A 20,615-nucleotide genomic window follows, 5' to 3' on the forward strand; every position below is an offset into this window, starting at 1 on the left:
TAAAATTAAAGATGTCAGTTGAAATGTAGTCTAAAGTGTAGGCACTACACAAGAAGTGGAAGTGTAGAGGATAAATTTACTGTAGTCTGATGTATCAGATAAAGTGAAAGCAAAAGAGAATAGTGCCAGCAAAGGTCGCCCCAATTGCTTTGGCTCTGGACCTTCAGTAGTAATAAATAGTGAACATTGGAAGCTCCGAATCTGAGACAACGCCTGAAAACAGAAGTGCAGAAACAGGATTCTAGCTCAAACAAATTTAAGAATCGAGATTTATATTTATGGCTTACATCCGACACCAAGCTGTCATAATGGTTCCAACAAACTCACACTGACATTAAAATGGCTCGACTCGGCCTCTAAACCCGTTAATGACTGTTAGCTGTGTGATGCCAACAGTTAGCCCATCCTATGACCAACAGTCCCTGGCACCAAGCAGAGCTCTCATACAAAATAGAGAGCGCAGAACAAGGACAGGCTGAACAAATATGTATGCAGTGCAATTAAATAAGATTTTAAAAAAATGTTGATATTAGGTTTTGGGTTTTATTTGGGTTTAGTCCTCATGCCAGCTCAATTGTATTAATAGAAATATGATGTCAGTGAAGTGTCAGCTGAGGTGTGAGCACTGAAAGCAGTTGCAGTAAATCTGCAAATGATCTGAGACCTGCAAGGGTTGAAGGTGGCAGTCAAAGTGTAAGCACTGACAGGAGTTTAAATGTCAGTACAGAGGAGAAAGAGGTGGATGCAGTCGAAATGTCAGTTGACATGTTAAGTGGTGAAAGCAGCTGAATCGCCAACTGAAGAGTAAGAGATGAAACAGAGGGGATGTGTGTCTAAGATTCAGTTAGGGCTGCAGCAGGCAAAAGAATTTTTGTTTCATTTGATCAAATTAGGTAACCTCAGAGTATATAACTGACAGTAACAATAAAATGCACCAATTTGCTTCATCACGTATGTACTATTTTTTACAAAAGGCTACTACATTGCACTTCCTGTTTTAAAAATGTTACTCAAATATTTGTTTTGAATGTGACAGTAGATTCCTAAAGTGCTTCATATGAAATACTTTAATGTGTGTATGTGTGTGTGTGTGCTGGGGTTATTTCACCACTAGTGTCTTACATCCAAAGAAGACTGACACAATAACCACAGCTCATCTCAAGAAAGGACTGCAACATAACTTTTAAAAATAGCATTCTTCTCCTCCTCTATTATTGACTCACTACTTCTTTTACTCTTTTTTCTTTTTTTTTCAGTTGACACTACAGTTTAAGCCACTCAGAAAGCCTCAGAGAGCTTTCACCATGAACTCCCCCAGTGGGCCTTTAGTGCTCGTGATGTTAGTGAAAACCTCCAGTGGGAGGTCAGCGATCCAGCTTGCAGACACACACACTAAAAAATGGAAAGGCTCATCTTCTAGTAAATTTATATCAGGAAAACTTTGCTGGTTTCAAGTTTTCAAGTAGAATTAACAATTTCAACACACTTATGAATAAAGCAAACACTTATAAAATGAATGTCTTGAGTCAACAGCATCTTGGCATATGCCCTTTTTACACTGCCTCTTCAAGGCCGGAATTTCACGCCATGATGCTGCTTTACCGTTCTATATAAATGGTACAATAAAAGGTACAATGGGGGGGACAGAGTTGTCTCGCCTTTATGACAGCAGAGTTAGTAACAGCACCGAAAAGATGTCTGTATAAAAGGGACAGCCGACAGGACAGAACCCATGTGACGTTTTGAAGGTGTATTTTGCGTGTGTCCCACAGCTGGGAGATTTAAAACGCAGCTGATAGCAGTTAGCAGCTAACTTAAGAAGAACAGGGCCAAAAATGTCAAAAAATTGGGGAAAAAATGAGGTCCAGGAGCACCTTACCCTCCAAGCAGCGGACATATTAGCTGCCATATAACAGGGACAGTAAATGATTGTTACAACTATGTTAATGCCATTGTTATTGTTTATAAAGCGCTGCTAATGCATATGTTAAATGTTATACTAGAGGCCAGTGCTGTTGTGTTAAACATCCTGCCCATCATACCTTATTTGCTTCTGCAATGCTGACCTGCTGACTAAAATAACACACTGGAGAGACATGACTCCGTCATTGTTTGGTTCTGTATAAAAACACAAAGGCGGCATCAAGAAGTGACTTTGTAGCGGCCCTGTAGCTCGATCTCTGTGTGTTTGTATGCACGTGTGTTATTATGCGAAATCATCATTTCCCACTGGAGTTTTTCTCATTTGTTTTATCAGTGTGATGAAATTTCAAGTGATGCTGATGCATGAGGGGATACAAAATGAAACCCTTACCCTGCCCATCATTTTTTGCAGTGCACACATGAATATACACACACACACACACACACACACACACACACACACACAACTGCACACATCTCAAACAAATCCCAGTGAGCATTAGGGCTCCGTCGCGGCTCTGTTTACTGTCGAACACTTAAGATATATACCTTCCTTTCTCCTGGCTAACAAATATTGCCTGGGGGGCTGAACGGCTGAGCCAAGCACAAGTCACGCAACTGCCTCTCTCCCTCTCAGTCACCCTGTTACACACACACACATTCACACACTTTGCCATCCTGACTCACTGGATACCTGGCTGCCTGGGTGAGACATTTGCCCCTGCAGAGCTGTTCCTCTTTAACAATGTGCCTGGACGCTGTCAAGTCAGAGACCATCCTGCTGCTGTTAACTGATGTTTGGCTTCACCTTGTCTTTCTTTTTTGCAGCACCCAAGTGTGTGTGTGTGTGTCTGTGATAAGGAAGGATTGTCTATACCCTCTCTCCCACTTGCCATACCCTCCACTTACAAATCTCTCTCTCCACCCTAAAAATATTTTGTCAGGCTCACTCATTCGATCATAATTCGGCAGAGAGCAGCAGTTCAAACAGAGTTCAGATTGCTCTGGGTGAGTGCAGCGAAGGCCTGCCAGCCAATAAAAAAATGCACAAACTGTTTTAAACATCCTCTTGCATCACATTCTCTAGTTATCTTTAATTAGCCCTTACTACGGCTCTTTCTTACTGAAATACATGTTCTGCGATATACAACATACACAGCAATATATATCTTGGTTCAGTATCAGTTAAATTTGTATGGTGAATTTACAACACAGTCTGTCTGAGATTGAAAAAAAGAACCCATTCCCCCGCAAAGCTGCTCCAAATAACCCTAACTTCATTTGACATGATCTGAGGGACTATTTTTACTCAGGCGAGTTACGTTCTCCTGTTTTCCCATATCAAATGCTGATGAAAGGGGACCTCATCTGGCTGACGGTAGTTAGCGTATTGAGCTGTATCGGGTCAGATGCCACCTTTGGTTAGTGATCTTTCCAACCACATGGAAACATATCGATTTACATTAGGCAACAACAGCAGGGACCGGGCCTGGCCACTGTTGCACACTGAAGCATGCTTCAATTAAGATAAATGGAGGTGACAGACAAATCAAACGGTCTGGTGTACAGTGAGCCTCGGCAGCCAGTGCACAGACACAACTTGATGACATGAAGTACATGTGGAATTCATGCCACGCGAGTCTTCAGAGAACAAACACAATCCTGATTGCATTAGTAATATTGCTTATAAAAGGCCCACGCTTCAGTTCCTTTGTATTCATTCCTTCACTTGACTAAGTGTTGGTATTTAAACATACACTGAAAGTATGCAGGTAAAAAGGATGCATTCAGGTGATGCTGCAGAATTTGTTTCATACACAACAGAACAATAACATAGTTTGTTAAATTGAGTAGTCACTTTCTTGTGATTTTTCCCTTTTGCTCCGATGGTTTGTCTTGGTGTGATGCTGCTCGGTATTGTGCCAGAGCAGCAGTGTCGCTGAGTTCATTCATCAGCCGCTGTGAATAGCCTCTCCATTCGCTCGGTTTAGCCATCAACAGATCGCATTACTGACACCAGTGAGCTTTTTATGCGGGTGGCCATGTTAAATTGGTTGTGCTGTAGCTAATAGGCCTCGGGTGTGCACTCGGGAGGCAACAGGGGACTGAATCTATGTCATCAATCAGTTCATTGTGGGCTGTCTCTAAAGCATGCAAACAGAATAACTCAGGGACACAGACAGGCTCAACAATAACAAAATCTGATTCTTGGATTCAACTACTGATTTGGTTAATTCTGCAATGCTGAATTCCAATCAAGGCCACATGTAGGGCTTTTTCTTTGGTCATACACATTCCAGCACTGCTGCAAAATGGATTCAGTTTTTAAATTCAGTGATCTCATAATAAACAGTCGCAAAACTTTTTCATAAACTCAAAAAGCTGATTCTGAGCAGAATTGCCTGCATGCCACAACAAATAGAAAAATGACTGTTCCGAGGCTTAATGAGTTATCAAATGGGCTTTCAACATGTGGCTTTGGGCGGTGCTGAATCTGTAAACCATATTCCATGTCTGCATGGAGATCAACAAAGTCTATTTGTTTGTTGTGTGAGGGGATGAATATAAATTGGCAATATGAAATTAGTTAATCTAAGCCAAAAGGGGTGTAGTTGGGGTTAAGCATGCTACAGTGGCGTGCTTGTAAAAATAGCACAGCTACACTGCAAACCAAAAGCAGAACAAATGTTTGTAATAAGAAATACATCTGCCAATAACATCACCATTCAATAACTGTAGATTAACTACAGTTTGCACACCCTCTGAACCTTAAATTTACTTGACTTCAGACTTCAGCATGTGAGATTTCTAATTGAATGCCATGATATTATAAACTATGTAAAACAACAGCTGGGATTTGTCAGCGTGTTTGCAGCACCACTGCATGCTTAAAGTGCTTCCATAATATAATTATCAACTCAAACTCCAGGGGCTTCGGTGCGCTTGTTGCTTCCCTCCTTGTCCCTCTGAGCTTCCTTTGCTCAGGCAGAGCAGCGCGCTAGGCGGTAGCTGTGGCAGTAATTACACAAGACAGTTTCCAACAATAGTGTTGGGCCAACAAAGGCTTCTGCTCCCTCTGCATGAGTCCTGGCTGTCTATTCACACTCACTCAAACTCAAACACACACTCTACCCGTCTGTTCACACACACACACTTGCACACAAACACACCTCCCTCGCTGAGCGGCCGCCACTAGCTGTTACAGTTAGCGTCTAATGGGGCCCCCCTCAGCACTGATTTGAGTAATTCACTTATGGCCTTTTGTGATCCCAGGGGGCTCTGTTGCCCCCCCTTCCTCCCTCGGGCCGACAGAGTCCAACTCCACTCAAGCGAGTTCAGTGTCTGAGGCACGAGAGGCCAGGAAGGGACAAAGACAGTGTCATGCCTTTGATTCAAGCAACTAATGAGTTAGCTGTGAGGATCCTAAATGCATAAGGCGGCTTTTCCATTCATGCTTCTCGACACATACAAGGGATTAGCGTGGCTGTCCTGTCGCGCTAGTTAACAGCTATTGTGTGGCTGATTACAGCAGAGGGGGCAAACACACATGCAAGAGGGTGGGAGAGTGAGACGACATGCAACTAATGTGCAATTTAGCATGGAACCTTTGGGTGGGTAGTACATATATATATATATATATATACAGCATATATAGCATTTTAATTGAAATATACTATATAAAGCAACTAGTGTAATTTTTCTTGTGGTGATAGTGCAACAAAAATGATCTCATCCCACTTTAAGGAGCTGTTATCCCACCTTAAATAATTTCATTAGAGTGACTTTGACAATGATCTCAATATAATTTATGAGGTGGTTCCTCTTGGGGAGTCTTGGGGAAACATTTATGCACACTGAAAACCAGTGGGTCAGTTTTCACTCACTGTTTTTTGGGTGCATAAATAAAGTCAAAATTGACCCACACATTTGGTCGTTATGGCACAGACGCTATACTGGGTTAACTTTACACAGGACCCATGAGTAAAAAACCATTGGGTCCCAATCAAACCCAAGATGATGGTTGGTCCAAACTGTGCTATATTTTTGCTTGGGTAAATAATCCTGATTTAAAAATGACAGAAACAGTGTGAAACCAACCCATTATCTTGTGTTTGATTGGTGTGACACATGGGTCACATGTGACACATTTTCTACCCTTGCATCCTTGGTGTGGTTAACTCCAATACTGCTTTATTGACCCAACCATTTTTAGTATAAAAATAGTCAAATTTAAACATGTTAAAATGTTCCACAGAGAAATTTATTAAACTTAAATAAAAAAAATCATTAAAAGGATATGACTTTAGTGTATAAACCTATGTCTGTCTAACCCCATTCACAACAAATGGACAGGGTTTTAGCATGCCAAAATAAAGGAAAGGAATGATAAGACCCTGAGCACTGGTATTAGGTTAGTCATAACAGCGAGAACACATTAACATTTACACTGGAAATGTATTAAGCAGCCATACATCTACATTTGTATATAGAACTCGTCGCACGGAATTACAGACATCGCATGTGTAGGAAAGAGGAAGGAGAAAAGCCTGAGCACTGGCATTTAGCCTGATCACGCACTCTTCATGAAGCACATGGAGATGAGGGGTGATTTTCTTTCACAGAGGTCAGTGAAACAAACAGAAGGGCAGAACCCCATAGGGAGGGAGAAAGGGAATAAAGGGGTGAGGGGGGAAATGTTATCATGGTCATGGTCAAAGAAAAAAGAATAAGAAAGAAGGACAAAAAATTCATAAAAGACGTAGATGGAAATGGGGTGACAGGATGTGAACCCCCATCTGATGATGTTAATCACACATACGAGCAAATTTTCTCTGCTTCAACAGCATTCACGCACACACAGTTTGGGATGTTGTGATCCATTATCTCCCTGGATGCTCTTAATCAATACACATCACTAGGTCTTATAAGGGTTTACTGATGTGTGTTGATCACTAAAACTGATGTGAATCAGGATGAGAAGCTACATCAGATGATCTAATGAACTGTTAAAAGAAATCGTGAGAATATGGCCTGCTGGCAGTTGTGCTGGTTACTCAGGGAAAAAAATGCCGCTTTGGTCCACTTTAAGAAAACATGCCATTCATAGCATCACCTTTTATAACTCATAATGTAAGTGTTGTAATGGAACAGCTCCGGGTGAACTGGAGATGTCGTGCCACCAACACCAGAATAGCGCTGGCCAGTCTGCTCGTATCTGTCTTCAGGCCTGTTGTGACATATGACATTTAACTGATATGATGGGCTGATGGGTTGAAGTCCTTGGATCCTTTGGGCTTTGAAGCATTGCGTGCTGGAGGACTGAAATGTGCAATCGCCCTACGCAGCTAAGGCATCAAGAAATCAGCATGCAAGCATTGATTCACAGCTCGTCAAGTTGATACTAATTACCCAAGAAGTTTAACTGATTCCCGCTGATTTCTATCTCCTAATCCCTGTAAGACCAAGATTGGGTCAAACAACAGAGGCGAATGAAAAGGTCGAAGGGTTGGACCTTGAGTGAGTTTGAGTGTTCACTTCAAAAAAGGTATAGACAGATGTAACAAATGGGTTAATGAGCTGTGCACTCAGTCCATAGACACAACCTGAGAGCCCATGATATTAGTGCCACAGGTCAACCTGAATAGGTCCCTTGAAAGAACCAAAATTAGGCTATTTGGATTCTAATAAAATAGTTAGTAAATATCTACAACCATATGAGAATCATTATTTCTTCATTTCAAACTTTTTGGGGCAAAATAAATATGAGGGGCAGTTCTGCGTAATTGCAAGAACATGGGGATAAGTGTGAACTCTACATTCAACAAGTGCCTTTTGGAGAGTGGGTGCTAACTCTGCCCTCTGTCCAAATATGCAATGCACACAAATATTTAAACAGTAGATCTTAGATTTACGGTGAGGGACCTGTCAAAAGTATTTACCAACTCTCCACCCATGCTGGGATAGGCTATAGGCCATTATAACACTGAGCAGGCAGCCTACACACTATAAGTGAGTAAAGAAAATTAAACATATAGTTTCAAATTTTGGGAAATAAACAGAGAGTTTGATGAGAAAATTGCAACAACTCTTGAATCTGTTCAGTAAATACACTGCAGCCAAGTTGCTTAGCTTAGCAAAAAGACTGAAAACACAGTAGCTCCGAAAGTAGCACCTTTAAAGCTCACTCATTAACATGTTATATCTCAGTGGTGTAGTGGGTAGCACTGACACCTCACAGCAAGAGGGATCCTGGTTCAAACCCGGGGTGGGGGATTTGATCCCCAGGGTGGGGGAGCCCCTCTGTACAGAGTATGCATGTTCTCTTCGTGTCAGTGTGGGTTTTCGCCAGGTACTCCAGCTTCCTCCCTCCATCCAAAGACATTCAGGCTAGGTTAATTGGGTGAACAAGCGTGAATGGTTGTCTGTCTCTATGTTAAACCTGTGATAGTCTGCCGACCTGTCCAGGGTGTACCCCACCTCTTGCCTTATGTCAGCCGGGATGGATCAAGCCCCTTGCAACCCCTAAGAGGATAAGTGGTCACAGAAAATGAATGAAAGAATGAATGTAAAAGGGCTTTGTGCTAAACTAAGCTAAGCTAACTGGCTGCTTTAAATGAGCTGTATACAATATTTAGAATATTAATAAAACAGCAAACCACTATTTGCTATGTAAAGATATAGCAGAGTAAAGGCATCCTTAGCAGAGAAAGTTCTCTCTGTGTATAATGTAATGCAAGCTGCTTGTTGTCCTGTGTTCGTATCCCACTGGCTAGCTAATCGCCACCACTTTGCACTGCTGTTACTGTTGATATCCGGACAAAGCCCACCCTCCAGTTTCCCTTGATTAACACCAGTCGCTGTGTCAGCACTGTTGCCGTTATTAGCCCTGTTCGTGTTGAGAGCCATGTGCAGACAACCTTCTAAATCATAGATACACTCTGATTATTGTATAGAGCTCCTCTAAAAAGCAAAAAAAGGTGACTGGCTGAACTATTAGTTCAGGGTAATAACATGAACAGATCTGTGCTGGAATGGACTTTAGGAGTGTAATTTGAACAAGCTGCCAATACTATCTCCCCGCAACATTTAAGAATGTGAAGCGGTTGTAGTATATGATTCTCAAATTTCGAGAAGACATTTTATTTCAAACTCTGAAAACAGCAGTGAATTGACCACATGTTGACCTTTCTAATGCTAAACCTTTTCACTTCATTTAGAGTCCACGCAGCCTGCTGATTTGTCTTGGCCTCTGCCCTACAGTCTTGTCTGCCGTTGGGTTGCAGAATATGGGGAAGGAAAAAGTGTGGGGTCATTGAGAGTTTAGTAAACACAAAGTCTGTCTATAATGTGACCTGATACATATTTTCACCCCTGAGCAAAGACCCCATTCAGAAACTGCTATCATGTTGCAACACTTCCTTCTTAGGGTAAGCAAATTGTCTGCACTTGTACTGACGCGATTTGATACAGATTTGACATGAAACAGATTAACCCCAGCAGTCTGGCACAGGGGGCTTACAACTAGGAAATTCTCTTAAAATGTGTAGATGAGAGACTAAGGATCTAGACTGATTGTTTTGCCTTGTTCCATCCTTCCTCTATTGCATGATACTTGGTTAGTTACAAAACCGTCTCCTGTCTGCTTGCTGACGTCACAAGTGTCGTATGCCTGCCGTGAGTCTGTGGGCTCTGTGGCCTTTCTCTTCCTCTTTTATAATAGCTCACCCAGCAGTTAGAGGCAGACAACACATACTGAAACTGACTGACACACGTTTGGAGATTAGCAACACAGATGCGCAGTGCAGATCTAAACACTGTTGTATGGACTTTGCGTAGCAGTGAGGCAATCGGCATGTCACGTTACCAAACCTGGCACAGATAGGCATACTTGCACTTGATCTCTCATCACATTTTGTGAGTGTCTATGTTTGTGTGTTCCCATACCCTGTCAACGCTGTGACTGGACTGACAGCTATGAGGGAAGGTGGGGCTTTAATTGAGGGCTTCCAGACACACACATTTATAAATACACCTCGCTGCGATGTGGATACGTTTACACCACAGGCATTTATATTTGGGCATGAAATTTGTTTTGGTGGTAACTTTAGGGGCTGCTATGATGTATTGCAAGACATTGATGATTTTCAGGGCGGATCATTTACTGACAGCTAAGCAATACAGCACTGAAGACATATAGATGGTTTCCAGGCTGTTGGTGTCTCATGGAGGTCAGTGTGCAGGTCTATTCTGAGATGCAAAAAAAGGAAAAAAATGCATAAGCTATGCAGGAGAGTGTACAAATGAAGGTCAGAAGCCAAAGTGTGTTGAATAATATGTGTGTATGTATTATTTTACAATGGATAAATGGGAAGAATGTTAGGTATAGTACATGCAATATTACAATGGAAGGCACAGACTTCTCCAACCCAACTGACAGCAGTGACATATATAGCTCACTTCTGTTGAAAAGCTACTGCAAGATGATATCAGACAGAAAGCGTTAAATAATCTGCCTCAGCTTCTGCTCAGTTAACCATAGATGTGTGGTAAAACTGATGTGTGGTAAAACTGATGGTATACAGATGCCAAAAGCCAAACAGGACACGGGTTGTTGCATGCTGATCTAAAATGAGTCAGTCAGTCATTCCACTTCTCTGTATTGTAGTTTTACAATATAATGTTATAACATCATAAATAATATCATGAAACAAGCAACAATAAGGCAGTAAGTTACATTTACTGGCAAATACAGACAACTTATTTAAAGGAGGTTCCTGTAAGAGGTAGCAATTTGGTGATTTTAATCATCTGAGGAGTTAACTGAAACTTGATGTTGGTCATACCATTTCCCCAGAATCACAGACAACAAAAAACACCCTCTTTAAACTCGTCTGAAACCCATCATTCAACTTCAAATTTCCTCTGCTCTCTAACTGGAACAGAACATGAAACATGGAAGAACAGGATAAAATGCAAATTATGCAAAAAAACCCACAAAGCAGTGTGGTTTGAAGGTCCCCAAAAGCATTTTCCTGTGAGTCAATACTGTGGGTGGAGAAGCTAGTGTGCTGGACGAAATGTAGGATACACTCCTTGTGTGTGTGATCCCAAGAATGACGATGAGGACAGAGCGAGATACGGGCAATGAGATATACGTATGGATTAGTGCCAGTGCTGCTGCTTTTTTTCCCCCAAGGGTGTGATGGGGAATCTGATCACAGTGCCATGAGGGTCAAGACCTGATATGGTGACAGACGCCGTCAAAATAAGAGTCTATCACACCTCATTGCACACACATGGAGTGAAAATAGCCACCACTGCACATAACAGTAATGCACACAGCCAACACTCTTACATTTAACACATTGTACTAGCTGTCAGGGTTTAATGTCAATGTAATGCCACGCTCTGTTCCAAAAATACGAGTGCAGTTCTTTCTCAGGGGTACTTCAACAGTAGTCGTCCAGGAGAGTGTGATTGCCAACTGAAACTTTTCCAGCTATTCTGGGGATTTGAACCGCCAATCGTCTGGTCACAAGCTTACATGCTTTACAATTACCTTTTCTCAAAGAATACTTGTTTGAAAATGTTCTGCTTCATCAGAGAGTGTGAGAGGGAATGAAGCTGGATGTGACCACACAGTCTGTTCTCATTCCCAGGGCGCCAATACAGCAGCTTGGTCAGAGCTGTCGACATCTGATTCCGACACACAAGGCAGCCTTTAGTGTCTGAATGTGACGTACTGGGCTTTCCAATAATTTTGTGGCAATGACGTAGCATAAAGAGCGAGAAAGAACAAGTTGGGTGAGAGCGAGGGGTGGTTGATGGCTCAAATAAACACAGGACTCTCACCCAGGAGACCGGTGTTCATGTCCCATGTGAAACACTGAGTTAAATGTCATATAAGTCATGTACATCACATTAGTCAGACGACATAAAGTAGTTTTGGTGATAAAACCTACATTTCCCGTAAACACTGAAATGTATTACGAAAAGACACTAGGCATCTAACGAACGAAAATTGACATGGCGTCCCTGAGTGTCAAACCCAAGGAACAGCGCCAGGCCTTGATGCCAATTTGACATAATGGACAAATTGTGTAACTACAACTTCCAAGACCATCACATGATGCCATTGGGCCCAAAAATACTTTTTCCCATTGAAAGAAATGTCTGTAAATCAGTGGATAAATTTTTTGAGTGTCACAACCCCTGAAAAAAAATCCGACAACATTTCAGTAGTGTAGAAGAGCTATACAATTAAACAGGAAGTTAGCCACTCTGCCAACTAAAGTTTCTGGTGCAGTGGTTCCCTACTGGTGGGTTGCAGCCCAAAAGTAGGTCAAAGGTCCATTCTGAGTGACTCACAAACGTGTTAAGTTTGTAAAAAAAACACACTTCATTTTAGAGTACAGTACTTGACAGAGACGACAAACTAGCGCAACAACATGGCCAAAAGCAAGTATGCAACTTAACGCAACTTTAATAGGCATGAACAGGGCCTCTCCCCAAATGCTTTATCCTTTTATCCTCTTTATAAATCCATGCTGGGTGTCCAAAATTGATGCTAGATGGGTACCTAGAGCATCATAGTTTTAGGCATAAGGCCACTGACCATGCTGCCATATTTGATGCCAGCAGCAAACTTAAATGCATTAGCATGAATTATACCAAATAATATCAAGCCTATAGCAATGCAACACACCTTATAAATAGGTGGGAAGAGGGACGGCTGCCCTGTATTACAGTATGTGGTTTCTAGGTTCTCTGCCTTGTAACTGCCATGTGATTCTCATCTCCAGCCCTGCTGACTTCTGCTTGCTCTGTTATAGCCTGTTTTAATTTATTTTAGTCCAGTGACACAGGATAAAAGAGGAGGAACAAAAGGAAAGGTGATTCAAAAGAGTAAAAGTATATGTCACATTTCCTCGATTCACACTCTGAATTTTCATCAGTTGCTTTACAAAACATCCTGTTTGCTTTTATGTCCCTGAAATAAACAAAAACAGCCCCCTGTCAGCATCTCAGTAATAATACCAAATAATTTTCCCTTGAAGATGTGCCTTTAGTTACCTGATCCCCTCTGAATGTATGGTCATTACCTGATTAAATGTTTGAAACAAAGCAAAATTCTAATTTCAGATAATGAGACAAAAAGCAGTGAAATACAATCGCACAAATCGGACTCCAAAAAAACAAGTACACACCGGAGGAGAATTAAAAGCAATCGGGCAGAAAGACAAAGGAGGAGGGATAGTTAATCCTTAGGGTAAATATTTAACAAGCTCAGCAATTACAGTGAGGGCAGAGCCCTAACATGGAAGAGAAGGGAATTATAGCCTGCTGACTGTCAACACACACACACACACACACACACACACACACACACATTCACATGGACCTACTCACTTGGGCATCTGCCTAAAAATGCTGAAAATATAGATATCCTGACCTAAAATAAAAATGAAAAAAAAAAAAACATGGGACAAAGAGTTCCACACAGCCTGTAGGCTATGAACTGATGACTTAAAAAATATTATTATTATTTTATTTCTTATTTTTCAGAGGGGCCCCTCTGGACTTGTGGCCCATTTTTGCTGGCTCGGCATGCTTAACCTGTGCCATGGTATACTGAGGTATGATTGTATGTACTTCCACTGTGCTCTTTCAACTGAGAGATAACTGGGATAGCAGCATCACTGAAACAAGTGAAGAGACAAATGTTTGTCCAGAGGGGCTGTCCATCTAAAAATGAAATCAGTTTTTCAGTTTAACTTCATAATAGTCTGAATGTGGACATCTAGAAATGGTTATCAGCTGAGAGGACTATGAGATTTGGAATATGAACATATTTTCGTACATCCAATTATATTTATGTGTCAGGCATCCTTGTGAAAGATGTGTTTTTCCTTCTACACCAGTGGATATCTGCACCCTCCAGGCAGAATAAAAAAATCTATTGAATAAAAGTGAAATAAGACAATTTATAAATCAATGTCGAAGTGCATAACTGCACACAAATAGCATTGTTTATATATTTTGTCATGTAATAGCACACAGAGTCATCCCAGGTCATATATCTCACTGTGCCCCTGAGCACATCGCAGCTGAATCTAATAGAATATGATGAAAAAGTGAAACAAGCTGAGGTGAATCCCTGTCTAATGTCGCTTTTTATTCACACACACACACACACACACACACACACACACACACACACACACACACACACACAGACACACACACACACACACACACACACACAAAGCCTTAGGGTATATTTGCATAAAGTACATAGGTACATACTGTTTACTTTGTTCCACCCTTTAGCAGTCACGCAACAAGAGACAACCAGTAGAATCTCAGTGTGTTTCCAAAACCACCTGCCACACGATTTTCTTCTTCTCCTCCTGTATCTCTATCCCTTCAACTGTTTTATAATGGAGTAAATTAACAGTAAATCTGTTTTAAAACAACAAAACAAAGTGCAGTCTAACTTGTCGACAAATACCGTACCCACCTAATCACAACCAAATGAAGTGGACATCAGTCATGACTAAGTGGCAACTTCACACAGTCCCCCCAGTGGACAAAAAGGAGAACTGTATCAGTATGAGTAGAAGAGTATTCTTTCCTCCTCCTCTATAGGACAGTTTATAAATGCAAATGACACTTAAGGTTGCAGGTTTCATGGTTTCCTAGCATGTGTCTAGTGAATGACTCGGTGATTAAAGGAGAGGAGAAAAAAAAGATGATTATGACTGTTGTTCCAAACCACAGGAAGGATGTGGACATATACTTGTTGCTCGTCATCTTAAATTTATCTGGAGGAGCCATGGCCACACTCCATGTTTAAATATCAGTGGAAAAAACTGCGACTGTGACTTGGTGAGTTGACCAAAGAGAGGGAGGGCAGAGATTGCAGATGTATACAGAACCAAATCCCTCATGTTCCACTCTGATTAATCTCATTAGCGTAGCATCAAAAGCCAGCTAAGCTGGTCACAACTGCCACTGATGACAAGGCATCCAGCAGAGGTAGAGCAAACAAATAGAGGCTTTGGCATTAATGCATGTTTAAAGAGCTCAGATCCTAAAATAACACCTGATGAATGCCACCTGTACTGTTGATATTAGTGCCTGAAAACTGACTGTAACTTTGGAAGGTGAGCACAGAAAGCTATTAACACTCTGACAACACATGAGCAACAACCCCACTCACTTTCAACACACCTTTCAACACTTTTAGCAGGTTTACACACATGACTGAGTCCTCTCTATTTTCCAAGAAGATTGGGCCATTTACAGCTCTCACTCGGCACCGACACTCCTCAGCATCACCCATCGTTGAGGCAGCGGTTGCGGTCTTTATCTCTGCGTGATCCCTTATCCGGGAAAGGCACCTTTGATAAGTCCAATTAGCACCTGTACTGCAACTTTGCGTGATGACTAAGCTACATGAGCATTCACGGTAAAACAAGTAAGTGTGTTGTGTAAAGTTGCATGACTCCGGCCAACAGGATGCCAGTTGTTGGGTGCCATGCCAAAACCAAGGCAGCAGATGATGGAGATTAAGGGTACTGCAAGGATCAGAAGAGCAGAAGGTGAAAGAGGAGAGCCACATGTGTCGAGGAGGGGATGGCCGCAAAACTTTCAGCTGGTCGGAACCGTACAAATCCCTCGCCAACGTCTCCAAGAAAACAGATTTCGATGAGGGCTTTCTTTCAGCCCCCAGGACTAGTGATCCTCACAGGACCTCTCCTCTGCTTCCTCTCCACAGCCCTTCTTCTTTCCTTCATCCTCCCTCTTACTTTATTACAAGCATTTTCTTTGAGAATACAAGAAGGAGATGCTTATTCTTCCTTTCATTATAAAAAAAAACACTACCTCTTGTCTTGGAGCTGTTGCATCCAGCTGTGCCAACAGCCTCTGAGTTGATAAGGTAGCAACCGAGGCTACCAGCAATGAAATACATGCTGAGCGGCCCATGAATATTTGAAACGGATTGTGGAGCAACACAAGGAGAGGAAGGGAGGCATTCAGTGGATGGCGGGAGGGTGGGAAAACAAGAGTGTGCCTCAATATACGTTTTAATTACATGTGATTACATGACACCGAGGGGCCATAGGGATTTGGGGTGAGTGAATAGATACACATGCCTCATATTGACACTGATGCTATCAGAGACGCCTTCTTAAAATCATCATAAATAATTCTCACTAACTAAACAAAACTTCAATTATAAAACAAACCCCAAAAGAAAGGTGGCAACACAGGAGAGTTAGACAAAATAAGAAACACATTCTCTGTTATATCACTTAATGGGGCACGACCACAAAAAATAGTGATGGAAAAAACAAGTGTTTCCTTTAAGACAATGTGTCCAGACAACACAGAAGAGTACAACTCCTATAATGTAAACTGTGCTGTTAACTCTTTGCCCATTGCTCTACTGGATAGTATCTCTTGTCTCAGTTCATGTCACAAAGCCTCGGGGATTTCTACCCATTCAACACATGTGTTTGACTAATATTATTATGGGGTACACAAGATTTTTTTTCAGCTTTTAAGAGGCAATATTTTTTAAATGATGTAGAAAATTTTTAACAAGACAATTTTTTAAAATATTGCAGAATAGTATTCATGTTTCTTCTCCACAGAAAACAGGATATTATTATTTCTGTGGCTATTAAGAATACAAATAAACATTACAACTGCTATTAATAATATAGATATTTACATTACATCTTATCTTGGAATCAATTCACATTTGTTAGTTGGTCAGTTTTATAATAAATGCGTATCAGAGGTGGACAACTTTGACCTATATGCCAGTTATCAACACTGTCTACTCAGACAAAAACACCCACACTCATAAATTAGATACCCCCTCCACCTGCCACTAAAATCAATTTTCAACCTACCTTGGAAGAAACTCTTGACACGGAGGTAGGAAACTGCAAGCCGCAGCACGGACAGCTTGTCCAGCTTGGAGATGACATCCGGGGGGAACGGCAGCAGGCTGGCCAGCCGGTCCAGCTCAGCATTCAGCCTGTCTCTGTGCCGCTTGGACGGGTTGGTTTTCTCATTGGCAGAGGACGGCTTCCTGATGATGAGACAGATAGAGGGGGCGAGAGATAGACGGGGTTAAATGGGTATTGGGACGTGTGTCAGGCATTCAGCTGTAAAATAAGAGCAGTTTCTGCTAAAAGGTCTCGACTAAATCGTGTGTTTTAGTTGGGACATACTTGACTACGCCGAGAAAGTACTCAACAGGCAATAAGTGACAGCAGCACACGGAGAAGTTGTCAGAGCCTCGCTACTGTTAATGGCAAAGTTAGTTTGAATCTCATCCACACAACATGACACAAGCTTTTTAATAAAGCGTACACTCGCCAACCCCTCATGATTTTGGTCTTAAAGATATTAAAAGATGCTATTATTTATATAATTTTCTAAATTCTAAACTCTGGCTAAGATCTTGTATTAAATGTATCTTACACAAAAACTCATATCAAGTCAGTCTCTGGGGAAAATGTGGAGCTTATATGATTCTCTAAATTTTTTGGATCAGTGTGAAAAATTAAAGGGCGCAATTGGTATGAATTTATTTTTTAGATAGGTCAATTCTGCTTAATATTTGTTCCTCTGTATAATAATTACACTCATGTTTTGTCTCACGCTAGTTAAGTATGGCAAGAAAGTAAAACATATGACCAAATAAACCACACTCTGCACAAGTCCCTCTTTCTTTAAACTATGTTTTTTTTTACTCAGCCTTCCACAATACACAATGCACCACGATGACTTGGGTTTCCTCCAATGACAAGTCTCTTTATTTAGCAGTTCGATATGTTTCTTCACAACAAGACAAAACAAATGAGTTTTGTTTTTCTCCCTGCAGAACCTCTCTGTATGCTGACATGAAACCTGTAGGTTTACATTTAAGTGATGTATCCGTATTTACCTAAATCCACTGTGTCTGTTCTTCTCTTCTCAGAAACTCGTGATATTAATGTTATTGGTCATATTGCACTGTACTTCTCGGTGCCGCAGAGCACGTAAAATGCTCCTCAGGCACAGTTATTTGTGTATTTTAGTATGAGGTACCACAGCGTTACCAGCTGAACTAAACATGATCCGCATATGTAATGGTCAGCTCCTATTTCCACAGCTGAGAGTTTTCTGTTCATCTCCACAGAGACGAATACTTTTCACGAAAGCTTTGACTTTGACTTACTCTGATTAATGAATAATCACATGTTCTCCACTAGCTACTATTGGTACAAAAAATATCTGAACGTCACAAGATTATTCAAATAATCTCAAGTTTACTTCCCTCCTGAGCGCAACAATATTTATGAGTAACTAAAGGAAACAAAACAACATCATTACTTCAAATATTAAACAAAGAAAATCAATGGATGACTGGAGGCACTGAATTATAATTCAAAGCCCTGAAATATCCAGCGTCATAACTAGCAGAGTAGAATTTCAAAAGTATATTTCCATCCACTGCACAAACCGTATTGATTTGATGTGGCAAAGACTTCCTTTCAGATCAGCAGCAAAGGCGGTGCAAAACATGAAAACTTTATAAATGCCACAGGCCTTGTTAAATTACCACTTCCCTCTTCAAAATCTTACATAAGCTACAATTCACTATTCATGACATCAGCTGACAAGATGGCCCAAAAAACAACTGTCCTCAACAATGAAAACCACAGACACCTAAATTACTGTCAGCCAGGCACACGCTTTAACTCCTGTGCCTGCGGGTAATGACATGTACATGCAAAGTTAGAATAAAAAATGCTAAATGTCACTCCACTGCCAATTATTAGGGATCAAGAGGGAGGAAATACAGACATATATCAAACCTTAAGAGGCTTATAATCAAATATCCACTTTATATTAAGTGCTATACTCTTAATAGTATGATTATTAGACTGCTGGTTATGTGATTATGACATGTTATTTAGTGCTACAATTATATTAAAACTGGCAGTGTGTACCAACTGGAGCTTATACCGTTACTTTCACACCTTCGTGGTGCTGCCGCTCTCTAACTTCCTGTGATTCATTATAATTTAACTACTCCTTAATGTGACAGACCATATGTCTGAGAGTGAAGTTCCCCTTGCATGTTGGCACAGTAGGAGACAAAAAAAGCATCAACATGTGCAACCATTTCTGAGCAAGCACTGATTTAACAAATGTCACAGATTGATTATCGCTCCTTAACTGTTTCTGCACGGGCTTCCTCCTCTTTCTGCCTGCATACATGCAGTCTCCCGGAGGGATCATGATATTGCGCTCCGTGGAGGTAACAGGTGCGCTGCGGATGAGACAGAGAAGACGTTAACTTAAATATGGCTGGAGAGCGAAACTTAACACATGCAAGACAGTGGGCATAAAAACATGTTCAGACCGGTTGTTGCACATTATGTCATTAAAAGCTACTATTATAGTGAAATGCAGCAAATCCCTGCATCCCCAAATTAAAGCAAAATAGCTATAATTAAACTGTAGTTAAAATTTAAACAATAAAGTCTGTGTGAATTAGCAGAATATTAAGATTCATTGCACTTGAAAGCTTAATAGCCCACTAACAGTTGCCAGTAGTTACAAAATACAATAACACACTGGTGCAACACATCTAATCAATATTTACAAAAGCACAAGATCCATAAAAACAAACAATAAAATGATCTTTTAAAATGTAAAATCACGCAAAATTAAAAATAAGCACTGACCCAAAATCCCTGTGGGTATGAGTTAATTCCAGTATAGTGATGGTTGTGGAGTCACATTCACTCAAAGTGCAGAAAAGAGATGCGTCTCCCTGGGTGCACCGACTCGGTTATGCCAAATGATAAATCCAAGGGAAATAAAATAAATCGGAGAGGTCCTGTATGAGCTCCGAGCTGATGTTTTCATCAGCTTTGCACTGCTCGGGGCAGATGTTGGCTGATGCTTTATACCCAATTGAGTCGCCTTCACTTCCTCGCGTTTCAGGTGGCGGATTCCTCTGAATGACATGTCGAGCTCTTCGCACGCAACTCTCTGCCTCACAAACAGAGCGCCAGCGCACACACATGCACATACACACACTGGGCTTAGTCTATGCCGCTTTCAGGTGCTGTCTGTTAATGTGAATTTCTGCCTTTCAATTCTTTTTATATGGCTTTTAAATATATTTGAGACGAGTGCTTTTGAGTAGGAGCGTGACAACGAATAATACATGACTGTTTTTCTCATTAATTTCTGCACCCTTTGATTGGTAGGCTTCTCAGCAACAGTAAGGAGATGCATATGTAGTATTTTCTCTTTACTCCGTCGCTGCAGCGTCTGTTTGCTTGCTAAAATAATATTTAAAACGCTACCAACAATAACATTATTAGAGTGTCATCTGTTTTCAATTATATGTAGCCTATATTTTGATTTAACCACATTTAGTGCATGAGTTTGCATATTTACGAGGAGCACTTGAAAGCCGCTGTAGCCCAACCCGACCCGAGCCCGCAGCCGCGCGCAGCACACACACATTTTCTGAGCAGCGCGAGGGGAGGGATCACACGCGAAGGGCAGCAGAAGCACAAATCTCCAGATTCACACCGAGGCTATCCGCGGTCGACGGAGCTCACGGACCGGAGGGCTTTTTTTTTTTTTGCTACCGCGGCCCTCTAAAG

At 41.2% G+C, this 20,615-nt stretch overlaps 1 protein-coding gene across 1 annotated transcript in view; it reads right to left on the minus strand.

Moving 5' to 3' along the window:
* The window catches only part of ahrra (aryl-hydrocarbon receptor repressor a), a 78,689-nt gene extending 58,408 nt beyond the window's left edge, over window positions 1–20,281 (minus strand). The window contains exons 1-3 of the mRNA XM_050057316.1: window positions 19,680–20,281; window positions 19,169–19,261; window positions 16,848–17,029 (exon numbers count right to left, since the gene is read on the minus strand). Coding sequence (XP_049913273.1) covers window positions 16,848–17,029; window positions 19,169–19,230 — 244 coding nt within the window. The 5' untranslated portion in view covers window positions 19,231–19,261; window positions 19,680–20,281. The remainder of the gene's footprint in view (window positions 1–16,847; window positions 17,030–19,168; window positions 19,262–19,679) is intronic.
* Between the last annotated feature and the right edge of the window lie 334 nt (window positions 20,282–20,615).

The sequence above is a fragment of the Epinephelus moara genome, chromosome 11 (assembly GCF_006386435.1).
Source record: "Epinephelus moara isolate mb chromosome 11, YSFRI_EMoa_1.0, whole genome shotgun sequence".
Classification (NCBI taxonomy): domain Eukaryota; kingdom Metazoa; phylum Chordata; class Actinopteri; order Perciformes; family Serranidae; genus Epinephelus; species Epinephelus moara.